The 22,696-nt window shown below is 35.9% G+C and overlaps 1 protein-coding gene across 1 annotated transcript in view; it reads right to left on the bottom strand.

The window, feature by feature from the left end:
- PPFIA2 (protein tyrosine phosphatase, receptor type, f polypeptide (PTPRF), interacting protein (liprin), alpha 2) overlaps positions 1 to 22,696 on the bottom strand; it is a gene marked incomplete at both ends in the record, with an annotated part of 67,001 nt that overhangs the window by 29,175 nt on the left and 15,130 nt on the right. The window contains 8 exons of the mRNA XM_009579039.1: positions 695 to 932; positions 3,710 to 3,930; positions 4,425 to 4,560; positions 8,157 to 8,248; positions 10,535 to 10,597; positions 11,572 to 11,703; positions 12,062 to 12,145; positions 21,138 to 21,272. Coding sequence (XP_009577334.1) covers positions 695 to 932; positions 3,710 to 3,930; positions 4,425 to 4,560; positions 8,157 to 8,248; positions 10,535 to 10,597; positions 11,572 to 11,703; positions 12,062 to 12,145; positions 21,138 to 21,272 — 1,101 coding nt within the window. The remainder of the gene's footprint in view (positions 1 to 694; positions 933 to 3,709; positions 3,931 to 4,424; positions 4,561 to 8,156; positions 8,249 to 10,534; positions 10,598 to 11,571; positions 11,704 to 12,061; positions 12,146 to 21,137; positions 21,273 to 22,696) is intronic.

Below are 22,696 nucleotides of genomic sequence, written 5' to 3' on the forward strand. Positions count from 1 at the left end.
CAAATCTCTTTTCAAATCAAACCAGACATTTCAGAATATGTCTGTAAAGGTACAGTAATATTAGAAATGCTTTGCATGATAATTTGATGGCTTGGTATCTATTTATGTGTGCTGCTTGCAATGTTGAAATATATCAGTTAAATGTATTATTGGAAAACAAAGCACTTATTTCAAGTGCTTGATATACAGTCATGAAGAATACATACAAAATGCTGCAAGTACAAAAGAGAATACCAAACATAGAAGTATATCCAAATGATCATATATATGAAGTAGTAGAAGGTTTTAATGTCTTCTAGACATTTCTTGAAGGTTTAAACTCAGCAATAGTCCCACAAACTACTGTATAATTACTGTATTACTTCAGAGCTTTTCATCAGTAAACGTTTTTTACATATAAATTGATTACACTAATTCCAAAGATCAGTTCTGTTTGTTATTAATTCCACTGCCTGTGTGCTGAAGACTCTTGATCCTTAGATCATTATGTCCCTGGTGAATCATGCAATGCTCAAAAACACAATAACAAAACCCAAAACCACGCAAACTTCCATATTCTAGGGAATTTGCCATCTGTTTGTATGATGAAGAGGTGAATAAAGAATTAGAGACATAAGTCATTCATACAGTGAAAAGATGAAGTATTTAATACTAGAAATATCACACCTAAAATTGGCATCACAAAGTTTCTTACCAGCGTCATAACCCCCATTCTGTCCATCTCCCTGGCTGGACTGCGAGGGGTAAGTTTAGGAGTTGAGTGTCCGCTGGGAGGAGATGAGCTTGCAAGTGAGGATGCAGTCATGGAGCCAGTAATGGATGTACCTTGGTGGACTCTGGCCAGATTTAAGCCTTCCAGACTCACGCTGGCCACTCTGTTCTCTATCTCTTCGGCACGCAGTTCTGTTGACTCTTTCTCTTCTTGGATTAACCTTATTAAAGAAAAGAAGAACATGGTTGTATTTGTGTTGTATTTGTCTCTGCATACCCCAAAAGCAAAACTAAAAAATGTTTGCCTTCAAATGAGATTCAAAAGAAAAAGAAAGCAAACATGAATAGCATAGATCAACTCCAAAATAACATTGAAAAAATATTTAATCATCAGAATTATAAAATTATTTTTCTTAATTCCTCCATCCTCAAAAACTGAAGAATCTGCCCAACAACAAGACTTGACATATGACATTTCAGGAAGACTGGTTCCTTTGCAAAGGAGACAGTCTAGAGGAGGCGGGGTTAACAATCCGATTTACTGTAGGAAACTAATTCCAGTCTTAAGTTGGCTTCATCTGATTTTCTGTTGCTAAAGCACAAACACAAATTTAAAGTCAAATGAAATTGGGCCTTTAAGAAGGGAATTGCTAAGATAATCCATATTAATAAAACAAGAGAACATGCAAAACAATTTGTCCATTTCATCCCTACAAATTGATGAAAAAATGACAGTTGTTTCTAAAGCATTGAGTTTTTAAGTGTATTTCATTAAAATAGCTCTCCTGTTAACAACAAATATAAGCTTCTTAAACGTATATAGCCTCAATAGGATGCTTCCACTGGATTCTTTAGTTTTGGTTTTTAATTGTGATTGCACCTAGCATGATAAAATGTGTTTAAAATAAAACATTTGTTTATAAGTCCTTTGCTCATAAACCCATGTTAGAAGGAGTCTTTTTTTACGAAGAGGAGGAAGAAGTATGAAGGATCAAGGTTAAATGAGAGAATACGAAGTTTGGGGAGGCTGAAACTGTGAACCAGGCTTTTCTGAGTGAAATGAAGCTAGTACAAGAAATAAAAACATAATACATTGAAAATAGAAACCTACAAATTCCTGTGCTGTAATAAATCTTCTTCCTTAACATCCATTTCAAAATTTCTATAAAATGTCTACAGTTCTTTCTGAAATGGGGCACGGCAGGAACTTAAAGGCAAATAATATTTTGAAAGGGAAATATAACAATCTTCTTCATTTTAGTAATCTAAACTCTGAATCATCTTGTATAACAAAACAGATCTAAGGCAAAATCCATTTTTAATCTCTTTTGATATTTCCAATCATTTGACAAACCCTTATAGTGTTTTTCAAGAAAAAGAAAAAAAAAAACAAACCAAGAAAATGTGAAATGCAGTACAGTTTATAAGACCATCCTTGTAGAACCATTTTTCCTGAAACATATGAAAAAAAGAATATAAAATTAGTTACCTGGTTCTTTAATAATGACGGCGATGGTAATGAAAGCCTATACTTCAGTATAAGCTTAGCAGTAGGGGAAATAAACTACTCTCAGTGGACCTCCTGTAAAAATGGCTACATACAGTGTGCACCCTTGCTTTCTTTTTGCGATAAAACTGTACCTAGCATCTAAGTCAAGATTCTGTGTTAAGTAAAACAGTGATCTGATTCAGGATGGCACAAATAATATCCCGCTATGTCACCTGCAGGTACAATTTCTTGTGAAAACCTTTTACTGTATTACATAATTACTTGTTAAATTGTCAAAATGCTAGTATTTTTTAAAACAAATACATTTGTGGCATCTACAGCTTCCTCAATTGATCACAGTGCTGACTTCTTTGTAATAACAGAAAATAAGGATAAGTTTCTCTCTTTTACATACAATGTTTTAAGGAGATTTACCCTCCCAACAACAAAATTTCCCTTTGACTCTCTATCTTGACAGCTGTAATAAGAGATTTTAGAAAATAGCAGAGTAATCCTATCTGAATGAAGAAATTCTGGGAGTAATGAAAATGCAAAGCTGTAGATTGATAACAAAAAGTCTCCCCTGGGAACAGAGAAGTTATTCAAATTCAATATATTCCAGTAGAGTTCTCCCTTTAAAGTTACTTTGCTCAAAGAATGGCTTGAGATTTGGCAAAAGGTAATCTGGTTTTGACTGTATTTCTAACCACAGTCTTGCTTTCTATAGTATTACCAGAAATTCACTAATACATTTAGTAATCTCCTTCATTTCTTTTTAGAGAAACAGTCACTAATGAGAGGATGTTTTTCATACACCAAGTTTTTGAAAGTTACCCTTCCTGAAAAACATGTAAGAATGCTTTAAGCCTAAAACATGGTTTCGCTTAGAAAACCATATATTTTTTAAGTAAAATACGTCATTGGTTTCTCTATCACTCCATTAAATTTGCACAGAAATTATTAAGATACATTAAATTCACCACCTGTTTCCAAGCTCTATAACCCAACTTGGAGCATGAAAAATCACATTCTATGCCTCCACAGAATATCAAAACCATGTCTTAGAAAATGTGGCTTATATGAGATGTAACATAGGAATAATTATCAGAAGAAAGCATGAAGAGCACTGAAATAAAACATTTCTGATAGATGGTCATCAATGAGTAAGAGGAGTCATGCAGAACAGTGAAAAAGACCTTGAAAAGAGGACTATGAATAGCGATCTGCCAAATTTACCCTGTGTTAGCCTTCTCTAACGTATTTCTATTCAATTGGCCAGCAGTTCTTCACTTGGAACATTTTTTTGAAAGAAATTTCTATGGCTAGGAAATGAAGATGCCATTGTTATCTTCATGCAATCAATACTCTCTTACAAAAAGCGGACACATTATCAATCCTTTAAATGTACAAGTGGTTTCCTAATGGTTATGAACGGTACCTGAACTCATGCACTAAGGGAAGCTTGAAGCTGTAGTCATAAATGCATCACAGCTGGTTCAGGCTACATACCTGATTTCTTTATTGATTGCATCTAGCTGCTCCTGAAGCATCATGGCCAGAGTCTGGGCATCGGAATGGCCGCTTGGTGACAGAAGGTCCATGGAGCTGAAAAGGGTTTCTCTATCATCATCATCGATGTCGGACATTTCAGTGTCACTTTCAAATGGATGGCTGCTCAAAACGCCAATCTGCTGAGTCCTATTCCACTCGTGATCTCCAAGTGATTTTACCTGAGCAGGAATTAGGATGTACATGGCTTATTCCATGGAAAACAACTGCAAAGTTGAACTTCTATAAAATGGGAAAGGAAAGCAACTAACATTTAAGAATACTTACTCAATGATTAATTCACCATTAATACTTGTAATATTACTATGATGATGTAAAGTATTTTCACATAATTTCTAATGCTGTGTAAAATTAACTATCAGGAAAATTTACACAAAAATATACCCAGAAAAGACAGACAGTCAAGTATACTTGAACTTTGATGTCGGAACTTCAACCTTTTCTGCCTTCGTTTTCGTACAACAGTACTCTCATCTGAGTAGACAAAGAAAAAAACTCTGCTATTTGGGTTTTTTGTTTGGGTTTTTTTTTGGTGTCTTGTTGGGGTTTTTTGTTGTTGTTGGGTTTTTTTTCTAGAAATACACAAACTGTAAGCTCAAGAGCCTGAAATACATTCTCTTATCAGGTAATATACGAGAAGAAATTGGGGATTAACCTTTGGTTCATCTCTCCGTACGCCCATCCGGCCTCTTCTAGGTCGCCTTATCACTTTAGTTGACCGATAGTCAGACTGGCTATCAACCAGTGAGCCCACAGAATACCTCAGCTCTGCTGATGTGTCAAGGTGAGGCCTATAAAAAGAGCCACAGAAGTACACTTAGAGAGTAATATTAATAATAACAGCAACAACTCAATGACCTTCAGTCTAGGAACACAGATATATTTTTTTAAACAACAAATTATTATGTATCAGAATAAATGACAAAGGGCACAAAATGTCATTTAAAAGTGAAAACTTGAAATCATATTATGAGAAAATTAAGGAAGAAAACAAATGAATAAAACCTTTGATTTTTCAAAAGGAAGGACTTGCATAGTAAAACTCATTGTCCAAAATTATAATATGACAAAACAAGCAGATTTCAGGACAAGATAATTAACAGAACTGGCTGCTGAATGTACTATCCTGTATATTTTCCTTCCATTACTTTCGTGAATAAGTATGCCTGAGGTTACTGTAAGCATGTTAACATGTTCACGAGTGAGAATATCTATAACACTTTCCTACTGTAAATCTGAGCTCCGCATTATGAAAATATTAGTGAACTGCCCTGCGATATATAACATTGGTTATGAATGATTCATGTTTGATGATGCTTTTGAGAGTTTTAACCCCCAATTTTTCCCGTAGTCCTGGTAAGTCTTGGGACATTGTGGAAAGGCATACACATGATGACTTCAGCATATCTTTTCTTGGCTGCATACAATGTTCCCTGGCCTTTGGTCAAACAGCAGCAGTAAAAGTTCCCTGCATGATGCAACAGAAACATCCTGCCCATGAGCTGTGTGGCTGAGTCAGAAGAGCAAAGGCTCCATGCACCATTCAGCCACAGCAGTGGAGACCTGAACAATTTCTATTTCTTAACACCTAAGCAATCTCCACATAAAAATACATGAATAGCATGATTATAGCAGAAAAATGAAATGTAGCAAATACTACACTAATAAGACAACTAAATGTGTATTTTTTTATAGTGACTCCTAAAAAATGTTTGACATTTCACTATCTATAAGAGCATAAAATGAGAGTTTAATGTTGTACTTACTTTTTTTTTTAAAAAAACTTGGGAGAAATGCTTACAGTCACCTGCAGACAACTTACAGGGTTCACAGCAATGTTAATAATCAGTTATGGGAAACAGAATGGGAATAAGTTTTGTTCTTAAACACTTCTCTCACTTTGAAAAGAATGCTATTTAAGAAAATGATGGCTTTAATCCTAGACATAAAAAAGCTAAATAGGACAATGTCTGCTTTCCAAAATGAAGGAAATAATTCAGAAACCCATATATATCTATGCTGAAAACTGCAGGCTGCAAGCGTGACTGTTTTCCTGAGCTCTAGTTTTGTGTCTTTTTCTCAACATGGAGATTCACTTTTCCTTGAGAAGAACTTAATTTGAATTAAAACATACTCATACTTGGAAGACTGAAGCATTGGTCTCAAATTTCAAACATCACTTTAGTAAAGTAAAAGTGAAAGATAAAATATTATAACTGTGATGCCTGTATATTGATAAATGGGAAATGCAAAAACATCTTGATAAACATGAAAGCCTCTATTACAAGCTACTTTGACAGAGTGGTATGAAGAAACGTAATTACTGTCTGCTATTATAAGTACTGTGACAAATCTAAAATAATAATGGAGGGATTTCAAGCACTAATACAGTTTGTTTTATAAAAAATAAATACTGTAAGAAAACAAAAAAAGGAGGTACCAGAATTCCTGAAATGTGAGTATGTGCCATAATAATCGAATCAGATACATAAAAATGTCACAGATACTGAATAATGTTTTAGAATTTAGGTTTTGGGTAAAGCATCCATCAGAGCTCATACTGTTGTTATCAATGTCCTTTTCTGAACAACCATCAGTTTATCTTCTCTTACGCTTCACATCATGCCCAGTAGGAACCTCCATAATATTAGAAAAATTATGATTTTACCTTTTAAAAAATTCTCTAAAACTCACTTTTTTCATCATACAACAGTTGGGCTACAAATGTCCTAAGTCCTCCATCTACAGCACCAGACAATAATCTTTTGGGTTTTTGTATGTTTAATTTGTCTGTATGTCTCTCATCCGTTATATAGTAAACCATTTAGGGCAGTGACTGTCTTTTATTTTCTGTGTTTGTGCCACATTTGCTGTAATAGAACTTTGTTTTGATAATTGATAATACTTTGTACTTGTGCAGCAAGTTGGCAGGAAAAAAGAAACAGCCCAGGTTCCAGTCTCTGGCAGCAAATACCTGTCTGCTGACCAGCTTCATTGTTCTTCTGCTGAAAGGACAAACTCCTGCAAACACAGAACTGAGTACGTGCTTAGAACAGTAAGTATTTAATGCTGATACCTCCCTATTCTTGAGAGGGCTGGTAGCTTCGTGAGGTGAGGAAATGGAAGGGGAGATACACTGTTTTGGGGGAACCTGCTGAATTCCCAAGACATTTAGGCAGCTTATCAAGTTCAAACAGCCCTTTGACAAGGGCTAATCAGACTCCTATTTACAGAGCACAAGCTAATGATACTCATCTACCCAGCAAGAAAGGCTGCTGTTCACCAAGGATGGCTGCTCCAAAAACATCTCTGCTGTTTGTTGCAGCAGTTCAATAGTCTGTGTCCTTGCAAGCACTCTCAAAAAACAGTGTTGTGTGCGCCTGTAGTCACACTTACACTCCCAAAGGAATAAAAATTTGAACAGTTACAAGCATCACATTCTGAATTTCAGCAATTTACACTTCTCCGTGTATAGAAAAATAATATCCCAAGACATAATAAAAGGTCAAGGGAGAAACCATGTCCAGGTACTGAGCAAGATGTCTGAGGAAACAATGGGCAGAGAATACCTGATGCAAGCAAAAAAAATTATCCAACAAGAATAACTTTAGAGGGTTACAGTGCTCTGAATTTAGTCTTGGTCCATGAGCTTTGGCTGGCAGGTTTTAAAAGTTAACATGTTGCTTGTTATGAAAACAGGACATGGCACACAATTATCAATAAAGTAACAATTTTATTTTGAGGGATACTTTCAGGCGAGAAGGACTGTCTGTCTAGAATTATAAATTCATTTCAGCTGTTGGTAGCTACTTCTATGATACCTGTCTCACTATCGTTCCCATATTGCTTTTCTGCCACAAAGAGGCAAAACGTTTAATGTCCTGTTATGATATTTTCAGATCTCTCTGAAGACTGCCTTCATCTTTAGCTGAAGATCTGTGGTCTTATCTTACACACTAAGCAAAGCTGAGTTATTTCTTGCTAATAAAAACAAAATTATTAGACGTACTTGATAGAATAAATAAATAAATATGATCATAAATATGCTGATTAGTTTCAGCATTAAAGATGATGGTTTCAACTTTATTATTAAGCTCTCCTGGGAAAAAATAGATATTTGGATATACTTTTGAAAACATTCCATAATTTAAAAGACTTTTCTTAATCTCAGTAATATTTCAGTGTATACTCACTGCTATAAGGCCCCGTTTACCTATGAAAAAAGTGAAAAGCAACAGTAATAATCATTGCACGGATTTTACATTTTTAAAGAAACACATGATATTTTTATGCGTGGTCTGAACACATCCCTGTTGTAAAGGCTTGACACTTATATTTATGTTCTATTTCAACTCAAAGTGAGGAAACTTTTGTCATTAAATATTACCTTGACAATGTGGGTTCGATTAAAGAACCAGCCCTCAATTTCATTTGATCCAGTTCAGATCTCAGTTTCTCAATTTCTTCGGCAAGTCTTTCCTGGAAATGAGAATAGTAAGACATACTTACTTGTGATACAAAATACATTTACTTTATAAGATATTGCTCTTGTAGAGCTAAACAAGTAAGATAAACTGAATGTAGCACTGACTACAATATGAAAAGGCAGTGAACTCATTCAAGTCTCATTATTGCTAATAAGACATACATCAAGAGGAGGTTGTATAGCACTCTTCAGTGGTTTTCCACTAGCTGGAAGTGATGGCAGGACAGGTTTGTACTTGAAACTTACTTTTTTCTTCTTAAACAGCTAGGGTCAGGAAAAGAACCAGCACTGATTTGTGCACTAACTGCACACTCCGAGCCAGGCATAGTTCAGCGTGTGACATGCTATTTGCCCTTTAGAGACAAAGATTGTGTTATGTCTTAGAGACAATCACATTTTAGGTGCTTTATTGAACTGCAGCTTTACAGCTCGCTCTTGGGAATTGATGGAACTCCAGTATGAGGTGCTACTGGTGAAAAATGACAGAGTGCCACAAAAGTTGCATTTTTGGAACCAACTAACAAAAATACTATTGACAGCAACCACCAGGAAGAAAAGAGCTGTTCCCAGATTCTACAAATAACAATAGTCTACTAATAAAATGAAAAGAAATCAAAGAATTTTAAAACAAATTAAGAAAGAACATGGGATGAAGAATAATGCTGCTGTTCCTAGAGTTTAAAATGTTCAGGATTCCAAAATGCTAGGAAGGAAAGGGATCTGCGCTTAATTACTATCAGATTCAGTAATTCTTATTACAGTATTTTTACACTATTCCTTGGCTGAATAAATGAGAGGACTTGGTGGTTACTCTACTTGTATCATTTGCTAGTTATTTAGGGATTATTAATATCTGGTGTTATGTCCATGCATCTGAAATTGCTTCATCAGTTTCTTCATCAAAGCGGAACAAATAAACCCTTCAAAGTGGGAACTTAGAAGCTCTGGAGTCAGACCTATATGGTTGTGTGTGAAAAGAACTCATCTCCATCAATTGCACAGAGCGGCAGTGGAGGTTCTATTTATTTCACTTCCCATCCTTAAGCAAGAAACAATAAATAGAATAAATAAAAATATCTTTGCAAAAATACTTTCAATACAAATGTAGATTTTTATACCAGATTTTTCATCTTTGTCAAGAGTTGATATGAACATTCAAGCCAGAAAACAGACTGAACTGAAAAAGAATTAGCCACTGTATTCACTTCCACTATAACACTGTTAAAACAATAAAGTTATGTTGGAGATAACATTGGCAAAACACCTTATTTACACAGACAAAATTGGTATCCATAATTCAGGTTTGGATGCTCTGGTAGCAAAATGATAGAAACTTTTGTATCAATTGACACAGTTTTAGAAATGTCCTTTCTATCCTTTTTTGTCATCTAACTATACGGTGAAGTATGATCCTGATTTTGCAAAAGCTGAATCACCTTATAACTGTGGTAGTACAGCAGGGAAATTTTAGTTATTTAAAATGCACTACAAGCTCCTTTTTGGGGCTTTAATTCCTCTGCCTTTCTACAAGGCTATCCGAATGTAGATGAAAATAACGATTTATTTGAACAGATACTTCTTTTGTTATTTTTTTCAAAGTTCTGGATTTTGGATGTTGTATGATATAATTATATTAGTATCGAGTGGAGCTATATTTTTAAAATTCTATACAATCTCTTTTAAATGGATTTGATACATTACAAAAACATTTCTGTGAATCTGAAGGCAGATACATTTGTGTATCCTGCTGTGCTCAAGGCAAGCATAACTTCAAAACAAAATCGTAACATTTGGCATTGGAATAAATATTTATAATTAATTTGACTGATTCACTAAACTGTATTAGAGGTTAATTTGCAATGAACTAAGAAAGGCAACTTTCAGTTATATTTAGCATAACGCCACTGCACCTTTTAAGAAGAATTGCATGAAAGCAAGCCATTATTCTTCACTATGAAAGTGTAACCAGTTATGCATACATCTCTGTTAAACAAGAGTTTTTCGGAATTCAAACTAATCGAACAAAAATTCTAAAGCCAGTGAAATCAATATGAACTTTAGTATTGCCTTCCTGAGGCTAGAATCTTAACCATAAACTTAGCTCAGAACAATTGTTAGAGACAATTAAGTTAAGACATCTGGGTGATTAAAGGAATTATCATTGATGCCAGGAATATTTTGCATGCTAGTTGGATAATTAATACACCATATACATATTTCCAAATAATAAATATATAACTTTTAATAAAAACAGACAAAATTGCTGTATTTTATAGTACCTTGTCATGTAAAGACTCTTCCAGATTTTTCCTGAAACTTTCAGATTCTTGAATCAAAACATTCTAGGAATTAAAAGAAAAAAAGAAAAATAAAACAGAAAGAAATTAGAGAAATGTTAAATATCCACCTATCACCATATACATGTAGCTTTCATGTACAAGTTAGCAAAGTTCACGTTCTACTGGACTTTAAAATTAAAATCCCTAAATGCTTCAATTTGAGTATATATTAAATTTAAAACACTGGAAATAATAATCCAGACATGTAGGACCATGTTCTACCAGGAACAGCAAAGTACTTTGCATTTTCCTTGAACTGAGCCACTGTCACACTCTTACACAACTATTTCTCCCAGGTTCTTCTTTTGGTAGGCCTATTTCTTGCTTTGTACGACATTTTGTTTCAATGATATAAACCAGAAGTACATCCTCGGACAGGTTCTGAAATACCCTTCTGAAAGACCCTGAAAGATTCCCCTCAGATCAAACTGAAGGTAAATAAGTAGAAGAGGGAGGGATTAAGGAGGGTGAATATAAAGATCATGGGATTTGAACTTTGCAGACCCGTTGTGTCTCACATCATGGAAAACCTGCAAATAACATTCCCTCTCCAAAGGTAGATGCTCCTTTTCCTGCGGTGACAGCATTTTACTCTTCCCAGAGGAAGTGAGGTGAAATCAGCAGGCTAAAATACGGCAATGACAGCACATCTGAAACACGGCCATTCCTCAGTTCTCGTCCACTTTCTCTCACTGCCTCATACGGTGTCGTGCACTGGCCCTTTACAAGCTCTTCATCAGAATTCCCGTTGATAAAACAGGGACTCACAATATTCACATATGCAGTTCACAGGAGTCCTGGAAAGATTCTTGAGCGCACTCTTGAATTAAGAGTTGAATGTATGAGTTAGACCATATTTGTGGTAATATTTGGTAATACAAAATCAGCATGATGCTTCCACCCCGATAAAAGTAGAACAGGTTTCATATAGGAGAATCTTTATCAAGCTGAACTTTATACTGCTCTTTACACTGTACCTTTTCTTCAAGTGCTGCCATTCTCTCTTTTAAGTGTAGCTGCAGACGCTCATTGGATTCTGTCAAAAGTCTGTCTACGGTATCCGATAATCTTTTGTTGTGCTCTTCATTCATTTTTTCTCTTTGCCTTGCCTTTAATGTAGAATAGAAGAGACAGATTGGTAGGGTCCAGAATTAACCAGTACAGACTTGTATCATTAAAAAATAAAAAAATTTATGGTAACTGTACCCATTAAAAGAAATCCCACAAGAAACGTAATTACAGTTATTGATTAATGCACAATCATTTTTGTATCAGCAGAATACTTTGAAAGCTGCAACTACATGTAAACTAGTATATTAAGATGGTTAAGTGGGAAGATGCTGCCATCACTGCTATAAATAAAAGATTTACCAATAGACAGATTTGTGTGCTGGAGTGCATAATGTAGTGCTATATTGGCAAATCAAAAGAAGAAAAGTGCACAGAAGTTGTCTGCAATACACATACTCTTTGAAGTTCCTGATTCTTCTCTTCAAGTTGAGCTTCTAAATGTCTCATACGTTCCTCAATGTTTCCATGTCTTTCTTCTGCCTGTAAAAAAATAGAAAGACTCTTTTTGTAATTTAAGTGGCTTCATAAGTTTTTATCTCAGTAAGGTTTAAACAAAACATAAAGCAAGCTACTACTAACTGCAAACTTAGTTTTCCAAAAAGAAACTTTATTTAAACAGGCAGCTGAACAGCATTGCTTGAAATGTGTCAGCTACAAAGGCCTGTTACATCCAAGCATCAGCAAAACATTGGAGTTATTTATGAGCAATGAAATCAGCCAAATGTAACATGCAGACTGTGCATGGTTTGAACACAAACCTGCCATCGTAAAATTGTAAGCTCCTGAAGCACTGAACTGCACGATGGTTGATTATCAATAAAAAAAAAAAAAAAGTTAAAGAAAATGAAAACAAATCGGATGGATTCTATTTAGCAATAGAAAGTAAAGTCCAGTAGGACTACCTTCCTACGTATGGAGATCATTTCTTGTAGTTTAGCTTCCATAACATATTGATAATCATCAGATGAGGTAGAAGAGGTTGGATCAGACTAACAAGTCAAGGAAAAGGAGAGGGACAAAATTGAAAAATCAGAACTAAAGACACTGACACTGAACAGAACACAGCACAGAATGCTTAAAAGAAAAGTGTGACTGAAAATTTAATACTTTTAACTGACAGATTTTTACGTGGAATAAACTACACTGATACTCGGTGAATATGATGCAGTTGATGTGGAGAAACTGAAAATAATGGAATGCTAAAAAAGCTATCAACCTACACATGGAAGTTCAAGGTTAGTGATGGCTGGCTGATGACATATTACTACAGAGTGGATTCAAAGCAATACTGTTTAATCTAATGGGGTTTTTTTTGAATTATGGCAAACTAAACACCAGAACAGGACTCTGTGAGGCCAATGTCAGAAAGTCCTTTATAATTCTTCTATCATTTTTAGGAATGAAAACAATGCATAAATACTAAATTAATGGATCGGTCAGTTATAGAGCTGTGCAATGTTATGGTACATTCCCTAGTTTCTAGAAAACAGAAAGAATGTCAAAAGCGACAAGGCTCAAGCTTTAGTATTCCATTTTAGAATACACTACATAAGCCTTTTCATCCAAATAAACAATATAGTTTTCATCCCTTTGAAAGGATCCACCCTGGTGGATCTCTTTGGAAGATCAAGGTCATCAGATAAAAGAAGAACCTATAAATAAAAATTCATTAACAAGAATGAAAAGTCATTACTGAGTATAGAAATGGTAATCCATCCAAAGATTAATTACTAGTTCTGACAGAAGTTGACCTTAATTAGGTCATTTGTTGCAAAACATGAATATTCATGTTATTGTCATATCAAACAAGCCTATGTTATCATTCAAAATGAAAAAAAAGCCCTTAAAGAAAGGGAAATGCTATATTGGATTTGTTGCTATGGAAACAGGAATGTGCATAAGGCGTATAGACAGTGCTACTGATGACTTTGAGTTGTGAGCTCGCGCTTGTCAAATGCTATTTCACTCTGTCAGATTCACCCTCTCTCAAAAAGAGGACTCCATCTTTAGATGAGCAAACTTTAATATGTACAAAAAATACTAATTTTATAACTGTATTTCTTAGTGAGACTGTTTTTCATACTGTTGTCTACTAATGATGTATCAGAATAATTAGGAATAGATACCAAAGTAATTCCAGATGTACATCATAACTTAAAATTACCCATAACTTAAATTCAGTAGTATTATCAGGACCAAAAGATCAGACAGAAAACAAGCCTGTGATCTAGAAATTTATAAATATAAACTGTAGCTTTTGATATGAATGCATGCATATGAGAAAATCCTGCTTTGTATAAATACAAGAATAATGCTTAACTTTGAAGATCACTACTATTCTTTTCAGAGTAAGATTCTTGCAAAATTTAGGGGAAAGTTAGTATACTTTGTAACTAAGCTCATTTAATAAGTGCATTTATCGTTTCTCATCATGAAGCAGGTGTATTGTGATGTATTTGAACTTATTCATTATCTGAAGCTATTTTGTCTATTTATTATGACGTGGACGAGTGACAATCCCTTTATGTTTTTCTTTATCTTTTAGTTTTACATATTAGTCTGTTTCAGCATACGAATGCTATTGCACCACTTCCTCTCCCAACCGGATAAAGAGAAAGACAGGGTTGAAAAACCCTGTGATTGCAGAAAACCAGATCGTGCTCTCCCTTCCACAAAGTGACCAAGCTTTATCCTCCTCTGTAGAAGATAGACTTTTCCCCTTTTTGAGTCCTGGCTGCACTATTGGTTCAAGGCCTTCCCTTAATGTGTCTCCAAGGGTCAGGAGAAGATTTGAAATCATCAAAGCTCTGAGCTGATGATGGAGAAGGCTTAAGTAATTCTACCTCTTTTGAAACCATTTTAATTGAGGAAGATGTAGAACCCATTGGGGGTATCATCCTACAAAATTAAACTACTTAGAAGCTTCATTAGCTGACTGCAAACTTTAAAAACAAGTTACTTAGATCTTCATTGCTTCTATACACTTAATTGCAGGTTAATGCAAAATATGAAGATAACCAAACTAATACTTCTAGGTTCAAAGGGGATCTCATTTAAGCCTTCTGATATGTGGTGCTGTCGGTCATAACCTGTCCTTGAGAAGCCAGTCTAGCTAGCTATATCATTTGCACTTATTTTTCAAACTAAAAAGTAGATTTTCAGTCCAAACCATGCTATACCTCATTCCTTAGCAGGAAACAGTCTTTTCAATGCATAAAATAATTGCGGTATTAGGCCTAACTATTATTTGGAAGAGGAGGAGGAATAAAATTATTGTCAGAATTACGTATGTTATCTGAATTCTTATATAGACAACATTCTTGAAAGAACATGATATTCTCTTAAGATTCTTATAGCTATCTAATTCTGTTGTTTCATAACATCCTACTGCTTTATTAATTCAGTAAGGTATATGTTTAAGATATATATAAATCTTTTTGCATGATAGTTTTCAGTTATTTCACTAAGAATATTAAAATGTTGATAGGTACATCTTTGTTAAAAAATTTTCCTGAATGTGGCTCAGAGTACCTGTACTTCGTTTTCCAGCATAAAAGAAAACAGACCTGATCTCCACATTCACCTCCCTTTACATCTCTTTGGTAGGATAAAGAGATTTTAAAATTAATTAAAATTCACTATTCCTCAGAATCAAAATAAATGTCATTATTCTAAACACTTAAAATGTATTTGAATATTTTTTTTCCTTTATCTATGTGCATTTCATTTGTTTGTTCCTAAAGTGTTTGTCTGTATCACTGTAAAAGAACCAAATTATTTTATAGCTGAGACATTAAACAATTAGGCTCAACTGCTTGTCTGGCAGAGGACAAGCACAGGTGCGCAGCCTTAGTACCTACCCGGGCTCTAATGTTATTTAGGGATTTTAGCCACTGGTTCCTACGTGCCAAATGCATGAGCAGTCCCTGCAGCAGGGACATGAATCAAAAGGGTGTCCTCTGTAAGGGCTAGGGAGACAGAAACACACGAACATGCTCCCTTTTTCTCACTTGCAGAAACCCACCTGTAGACAAAGACCTGCAGTAGGAAAGAGCAGCCCCTCCATCTCCTGGTGTGCCTAGCTGGAACACACTCCCAAAACGAGGGTTTCAACACCTCTCATTGCCCTTTATGCTGAGGAAGGCCCCAACTTGGGTCTCAAAGAGACCCTTCCAGACAAAAAGACCTAGCAATTCAGCTGTTCCCTAAGGGATTTGCAAATGCCTCCTGCACAGACTTCCCAGGCCATATTGTTAGGATTGACATGCCTGTGGCGGCTACACTTTTTTGCTGTCCATGTGTGTTAGTCAGCCCCAGACATTCCCACTGGAACAGGCTCTTTGGAAGACTTGGGAGCCTACCATAAGAATATTGAATGTCTCAGTCTCCGCCTTGTGGTTTGAGGCATGCGGCAGAGGCCGAGACACCAGCACTAGTCATTTCCCGTAACAGAATTTCAGATACACATGAGACAGAGGGACAACTGGGGACTGAGGTTCATAAACAGAAGTTGGATTTTTTCCGACTTGCTTTGCTAAGAGTTAATTGAGTTAAAAACTTTCTAAAGTGCAACTTGTGAGACTACTCGCTTGGCAGACCTTACCCTACATTCTTCTTTTTAATATATGACTTGCGTGCCTGTTCACTAGTACTCTGTACAGGAGGATTATTAAGACACGTGGTGCGCTATTCAGCTTCTAGTATTTAAAGCATCTAGCCAGCACATTCAGTTATAAATAGATTTGTGAAATTGTGTGTCTTAGACTGGATTAAAAATATACGGACAAAAACTAACAATGTCTGACCCCTATGAGATACCAGCATGAGTCTTAATGCTCACTTTGTACTCTATATGCTATGAAATAGCAAAGAAATAGCCAGTATAAGCCAGTAATAGACAGGAAAATTTTGCTTTGCGGGAATACCGAAGCAGCTTGTATTATTGCTCTCTAACCCTGTTAAAACTCTGCTGCTGCTCCTGCTGCTAATGCGCCCACAAAAAAAATGTTGCTTTCACATCATCTGTTACTGTTGACACTGCACATTTTCTAGGTCTTTGCATCTTAGTTGAAAAAAAGAAAATCCAATTTCAGATGCAGAAAGCACCTGTACGGTACAGGTGCTATAATTTTTCTTCCTCATGCTGAGCTACAGAAACAAATCTAAACTTTTCTAATGGTACAAGCCAATTTCCAGTTTTGAGACCTTGACTTTTGAACACCTGCTGTCCCCAGATTTTCTACTGGCTTCTTATGGCACACATGCTCCTGGCTATCCTTTGAATGAGTGAGTTATTCAAGAAGAAAGAATGCATTATTGAATTGAGCTATGCAATTGAAGGTGAAAATAGGTAATCATGGTGACTGAGTCACAACAGCTCACAAAGTTATCAGCTGCTTGTTCACATGCTCACTTCTAACCCCTTACAAATGTGACAAAACGCGTTGGCTTAAGTGACCCCTTTTTCTGAAACTCAACATTTCAGTCACTAGATATCCACACATTCTTGCCCCTCCTTCATTCCCCCACTACCTTCTACACCTCATAGGTTTAGTAAGCAACTCCTTCCATTTAGCTCTGTCAAACGCGCTTCTTTCATTTCTTCCTCCTATCAGGACAAAATCTTCTGTGGAAAGGGAAGCACAAGAAGAGGGGTGGTTTGAGAAGACAGTAAATATGTTGTAAATGTGGAATTTTCTTAGGCTTCCATCTCCATAGCAGATTTTCTCTTTTTTTCCCCCGCAGATTTATCAACTTTCTCTTCCAGCTAACACATCATCTTCTCTCTCTCCCTTGTTCTCAGAGACGTTTCTGTCTTAACCACATCCAGTTCTTGCAGGAGAACCTCTTTCCCCTCTTTGCATCCTTTCCACTGCAGACCTTCTCCTTGCACTTTCTTGCAACGTCTTCCCTACTTAATGCAAAGCAGATCTTCACATTGTCACAAAACAAGCATTGTGTCCCACTTGCCTTCAACTTTCAAGTATTTTTTTATCACCTTTAAAATAAGCTGAATGTGTTACTATGCTAAATGTGGTTTATTATGATTATGGTTTCCTATTCTCCATGTCAGTGCTTCTCTAATGCAGCTAAAAAGCACTGTTGGTATTTCTGGTGACCTGCATACAGGAATGATGGACTAAAATGCTGACTGCTGTCTTGTGACCAGAGAAGTGACATGGTACTTCTGTTGCACAAGCACCCGAGGGGAGAGTGACTACTAGTGGGAGTGAGTGAATGGAAGTAGGTGGATGCTGGTTGTCTCCACGAGACCCCTCCTTGAATACATGCAAGGAGAAACCGTGTTTGACAGACTAACCATCTGAAGATTCTAGATGCTCCAATGTCTGCCTCTTCTGAGGAAAACAAACATCTTACAGGATAAAGAAAGGTTTAGTTAATATTAGAGGGAGATTCTTTCTACTACCAACTGCCTCTTCTCCAGGGCAGGCAAACAGACCAATACTGTGAGAGTGAAAGGTGGCTCAATGAGTCATGGCAATCTAAATCTTGGGATACATGCCGAGACCTGTGCTACTTGTCATTACCAGACAGATACCAGTGCAACGGCCAGGCAGGACAGCACAGTACATGGGATCATGCTGTTCCAGGTTAGTCTACCACAGGCTGACTAACCCTCCAGTTGCTCACCCAATGGGCAGAACACAGTGAAAACAAAGCCAAAGAAAAGTTCAAATGATTCAGGTAAATTTACGGGTACTTATCTGAGTTCACTGTACAGTCCAAACTTTTGGAATTTCACTCCTTATGAACTAGTTTGGGCATGGAAAAGTAGCAAAAGACATTCACTAGCCCATATATATAAAAAAGAAAAAAGCTCGTTTTAAAAACTGACACCATAGAAGGATCTCATTCTACATCCTTCTTTTGCAGAATCCCAACCCAGATTTATTATGAGGAAGAGTATAATAAATTGAATGCAGAATTGTAACATGCATATTTTAAACTTGGGGAGTGGAAATCACATCCAAATCCAGAACATGTTTGTTCTGTTTTATCTCCGCATGTAAGCAATTGGTCTTATATTTTACCCACAGTGCAGCAGTCATTGTTTCCAGTCATCCCATACTACTTTCCTTTAAAAAACATGTAAAATATTAGGCTTAACTCACCTCTTTCATATGATTGTAACCCCATTAATCTCAGAGAAGTCACTTTCATTGAGGTAGTACAAAAGAAAGGAGAATCAGTTTTGACTTTTTTTTGTAGTGCAGAAAGACTAGCTGATTCAGGGGGCTCATCTTTTACTTAGCATACATGGACATTGCAGTGACCATAGCTCAGGTAGGCAGACTTAAGGTAGTCTGAAGCCAGCTAATTTGAGCCCTCCTGACAATGCGTATGCTGGCACAAAGCTCAACAAAGGCAAAACTAATTAAACGTTATTCAGCCCCTTAGTTAGGTCTTGCAGCTTTCATTGAATAGCTAGTGCAGTAACAGTATACCAGCTAGCTAATTTAAAACTACTTAAGCTGCAGTGACTACAACGTTGTCCTTGGTTCCGAGCTACATTTATGGGATCCATACTGGACTATAATCTTCAGAGCTGTCAAACCAGCACTTGAATAAGCTCTACAGTTTGCAAAGATGTTGTATACAAGATATATAAAACATAGGCTTATTTGGCCTATTGGCCAAATTCTGACATGCTTCTTCATGTCATGTATTCCAAAAAGACATAATTTTAAATAAAATTAATTTCTTCAGTTTTTCATGTAATATCACAGAAGAAATGAACAGAACCGGCATTACTGTCTAATATACTTCTTAGAGTTTCCTGCTTGGCAAAAACTTTGATAAAGTACATCAAAGTGAAATGGGATGGAGCATCAGCTCTGTTCACAGCTCTCTAACCACATCCCATGAAATAATGTAAGAAGACAAACGGAGATGTATACTGCAGCTTTATGGTCACAATAACAACAGTATCTCATGGAAGTCTTTGAGTGCTCTGCATGGTTGAAATGGGATTTCTTCTTAAAATATTTGTCATTAATATATGTTCAAGGAAAAATGCAGTTGCAAGAAAAGACATGCTTGAGACTGCAAAATACTTACTGGTGCCTAATTGCTGGAGAAATTATTCAGGAAAAATCCTCTTAAAATAGAAAACAATATTTTTAAGCTACTGAGGGCATTACAATATGTAATTATTTGTTGAATCAGAAACAACTGAAAAAAATAAGTTAAAATGCCAAGGGATTCCTCTTATGTGCACCTGAGTTTTTATTAAAATGCAATGATATTTGTTTGGTATTTCATGTAGCTCTCTTTTTGCTGATTCTTCTTTTTTTCCACCATTTTCAGTCTCTCTTTCAAATTCCCACCCATTCACATAAACCTAAAGTGGACAGCACAAAATCTTGATTATTGAATAACGATCTTGCCTTAATAAAATTAAAAAAAAAAAAAATCATCCCCCAAAAGCTTCTCTTTCTTTCTACTTCTCAACTAAATTTCTTAAAAATTGGACTTCATTAGTGAGCTGCTCAGCACTTAAGGCTTCACCATAAATGGAAAAACATGAGAACTGAAAAAAAAACCATCAAATATAAAAATGGCTAGGCACATAAATAGCTAGAAACATTCCTTGGCAATAGAGAAAGGAAAGCTTAGATAAATCAGAATGCTATGTAATACAATCTCTTAAATGCATTTTTCTTTATTTGTCTGATTTTAAAGAGATGAAGAATAAACATATTATCATTATATGTCTTTATGAAGCTGATAATACCTGAGCTGTAGTATTAACTACATGCACACCTGAAAGTCTTAGAGGCCAAATATGAAAACCACACTACTGAAAATTTATTTTCATCTTCTTATTTTTTCTGCAAGAAAGCTGCCATATAATAAATTTATCAGAAAAACCAGTCTGAAGTCCTCACAGGGTTTCACATTTGTCTTTGCAAATATATGATACAAAGAATCATTCAAAACAAACCTTGTAAGTATGTACTGCAAGTTGTCTTCATTTGTGTTGTACAAATGATCCCAGCTGCCATTAATATTTGATTTTAGAGCACTTATTGGAATGGAAATAATTCTTGTTTCATATACACGGTGTATGAAAATGTCCAGAAGAACTAAGTGTGTAGGAATGGGACCTCTCCCTGCCCCTCTCACCTTAAATTAGAAACTCTTTCACAGTAAAATGAATCCTCCTAGGATAAGTAATACTGACGTATTAGAAATATGAGACTCCTTTGTAAATACAGCTTAGGCTAACTTACAGATAACTACTTTTCCTATTACCAAAATGCTAGGAATTACAAATACAGCATTGAGACCATTCCTGGTTAAACTTGTGGCACATACTTATCAGGAAACGTTTTCTCCTTTCAAATCAGCTTGATACTGCTTTTGTTTTGTCCTTGAGGTGAGGAATCGGGATGCAAATCAACGTTAAACAGTGGGGCTTCTGAAGTGAGCCTATTTCTCAGGGCAGTACCTTAGTCAGAGCTGCAATTCTCTGAGCCAGCTCAGCCTCCACTTCGGGTAAAGTTTCAGCCTTCCTCATCGTCTGCTGCAGCTTCTGCTCAGCCAGCTCTAGACGCTCTTGCAGCTGTCTGTTTTTGTCTTCCAACTGAAGGCCAAAGATAAACAGGTATAAAAAATAAAATCAGAATTAAGATTTTCCTTCAATTTCTTGGGTATCGGGGAAGCGATCAAAACTCACTACATAAGCATAGATACTCCACAACTTGGAAGAGTTTATTGGAAAGGTATTAACTCAAGCATGGAACCATGTAGGCTGCTGGTCTCACTAATGATGAGTGATTTGAGGCTCAAGGATCATATGAAGGTGAAGAAAAGGAGTTGTAAAATGCTACTAATGAAGATGAGCAAAAAGATCCTCTGATCGATGCGTTGTTTATCTGAGCAAAATAAAAGTACTGGTGTCAATAAAATGAGAATTTTCTAAATGGAAATATTGAGTCCATCTCACAGAAAAGTTTATGTATGAGCTAAAATGGGACAGAAAGACAATTCCAAAAGGATAGAATTCCCAGCAAAGTTTACGAACAAATTGTCAAATGCAATTTTCTGAACAAAGGCCAGTCATATATTAGGAAATGTTAACACTGACAATTGTTGCTCAGCTAATTCATTCATGATCATATTGCTATTTCCTTAAGGTTACAGTGATATTGTTCATTGTGAACCTACAATTGAGTCTCATTTTACAGAAGTGAAATTGTTTTATCTGTGATAACCATTAAAGAGAAACAGGAAGACTTTTGATAACTGCAGTATTTTGGTCTACTGAGATGCACCACATGATTAAGAATTTTTTAACGGCTTGACAAGTGTTTCCTGCTTTCCTGTTCATTCCAGGTATAGAAGACATAATGAAAAAGGAGTGTGCTTTTAGATTCTTTTTTAATCCTTCAAAAGCATGAAAAGGTAGGCTTTTCACATTGCAGTGCTGCAAAGGAACTTTAAGTCTGCCTGTATATATTCTAAGCCTACTTCTGTTGATCACTGCTTTGAGTAGGTAGACCTCTGCAGCACAGGATGACTTACGTTGGCAGCAATAAAAACTCTAAGGACAGATGCAGGTACCTTACTTTTCCATTGTTGGGTGTGTTTTTTTTTCCTCTAACAATTGAAGATACCTCTTAAAATAGCCAAAGGAAGCTGGCAGAAGCTGGAGAGTTTGAGTTCTGATGCTTTAATTTCCTTGAAGAGGTAGTCACGTACATATATATACACACATACAGAGGGATGTGTGCATGTGTGTGCAAATATATCTGTGTACAATCATAGAAGCAGAGAGTATCAGATCATACAGGCTTATTTCTCATATAGCATTTTATATTGTTTGAAGACATGATAGGTGAAAAAAATACAGAAGTCTGATACTGAGGCTGAGGAGCAATTTCACCTTTTACAGTTTGAATTATATTCATTTCATGTTAGCTTTCAGTTCACATTGTATTCTTCAAGTTAGAAACCATTTTTTTTTCTGATCACTTTACTATTCAGCTTTCGGAATCACCGTGGAAA

Source organism: Fulmarus glacialis, unplaced genomic scaffold, assembly GCF_000690835.1.
Source record: "Fulmarus glacialis isolate BGI_N327 unplaced genomic scaffold, ASM69083v1 scaffold23605, whole genome shotgun sequence".
NCBI lineage: Eukaryota > Metazoa > Chordata > Aves > Procellariiformes > Procellariidae > Fulmarus > Fulmarus glacialis.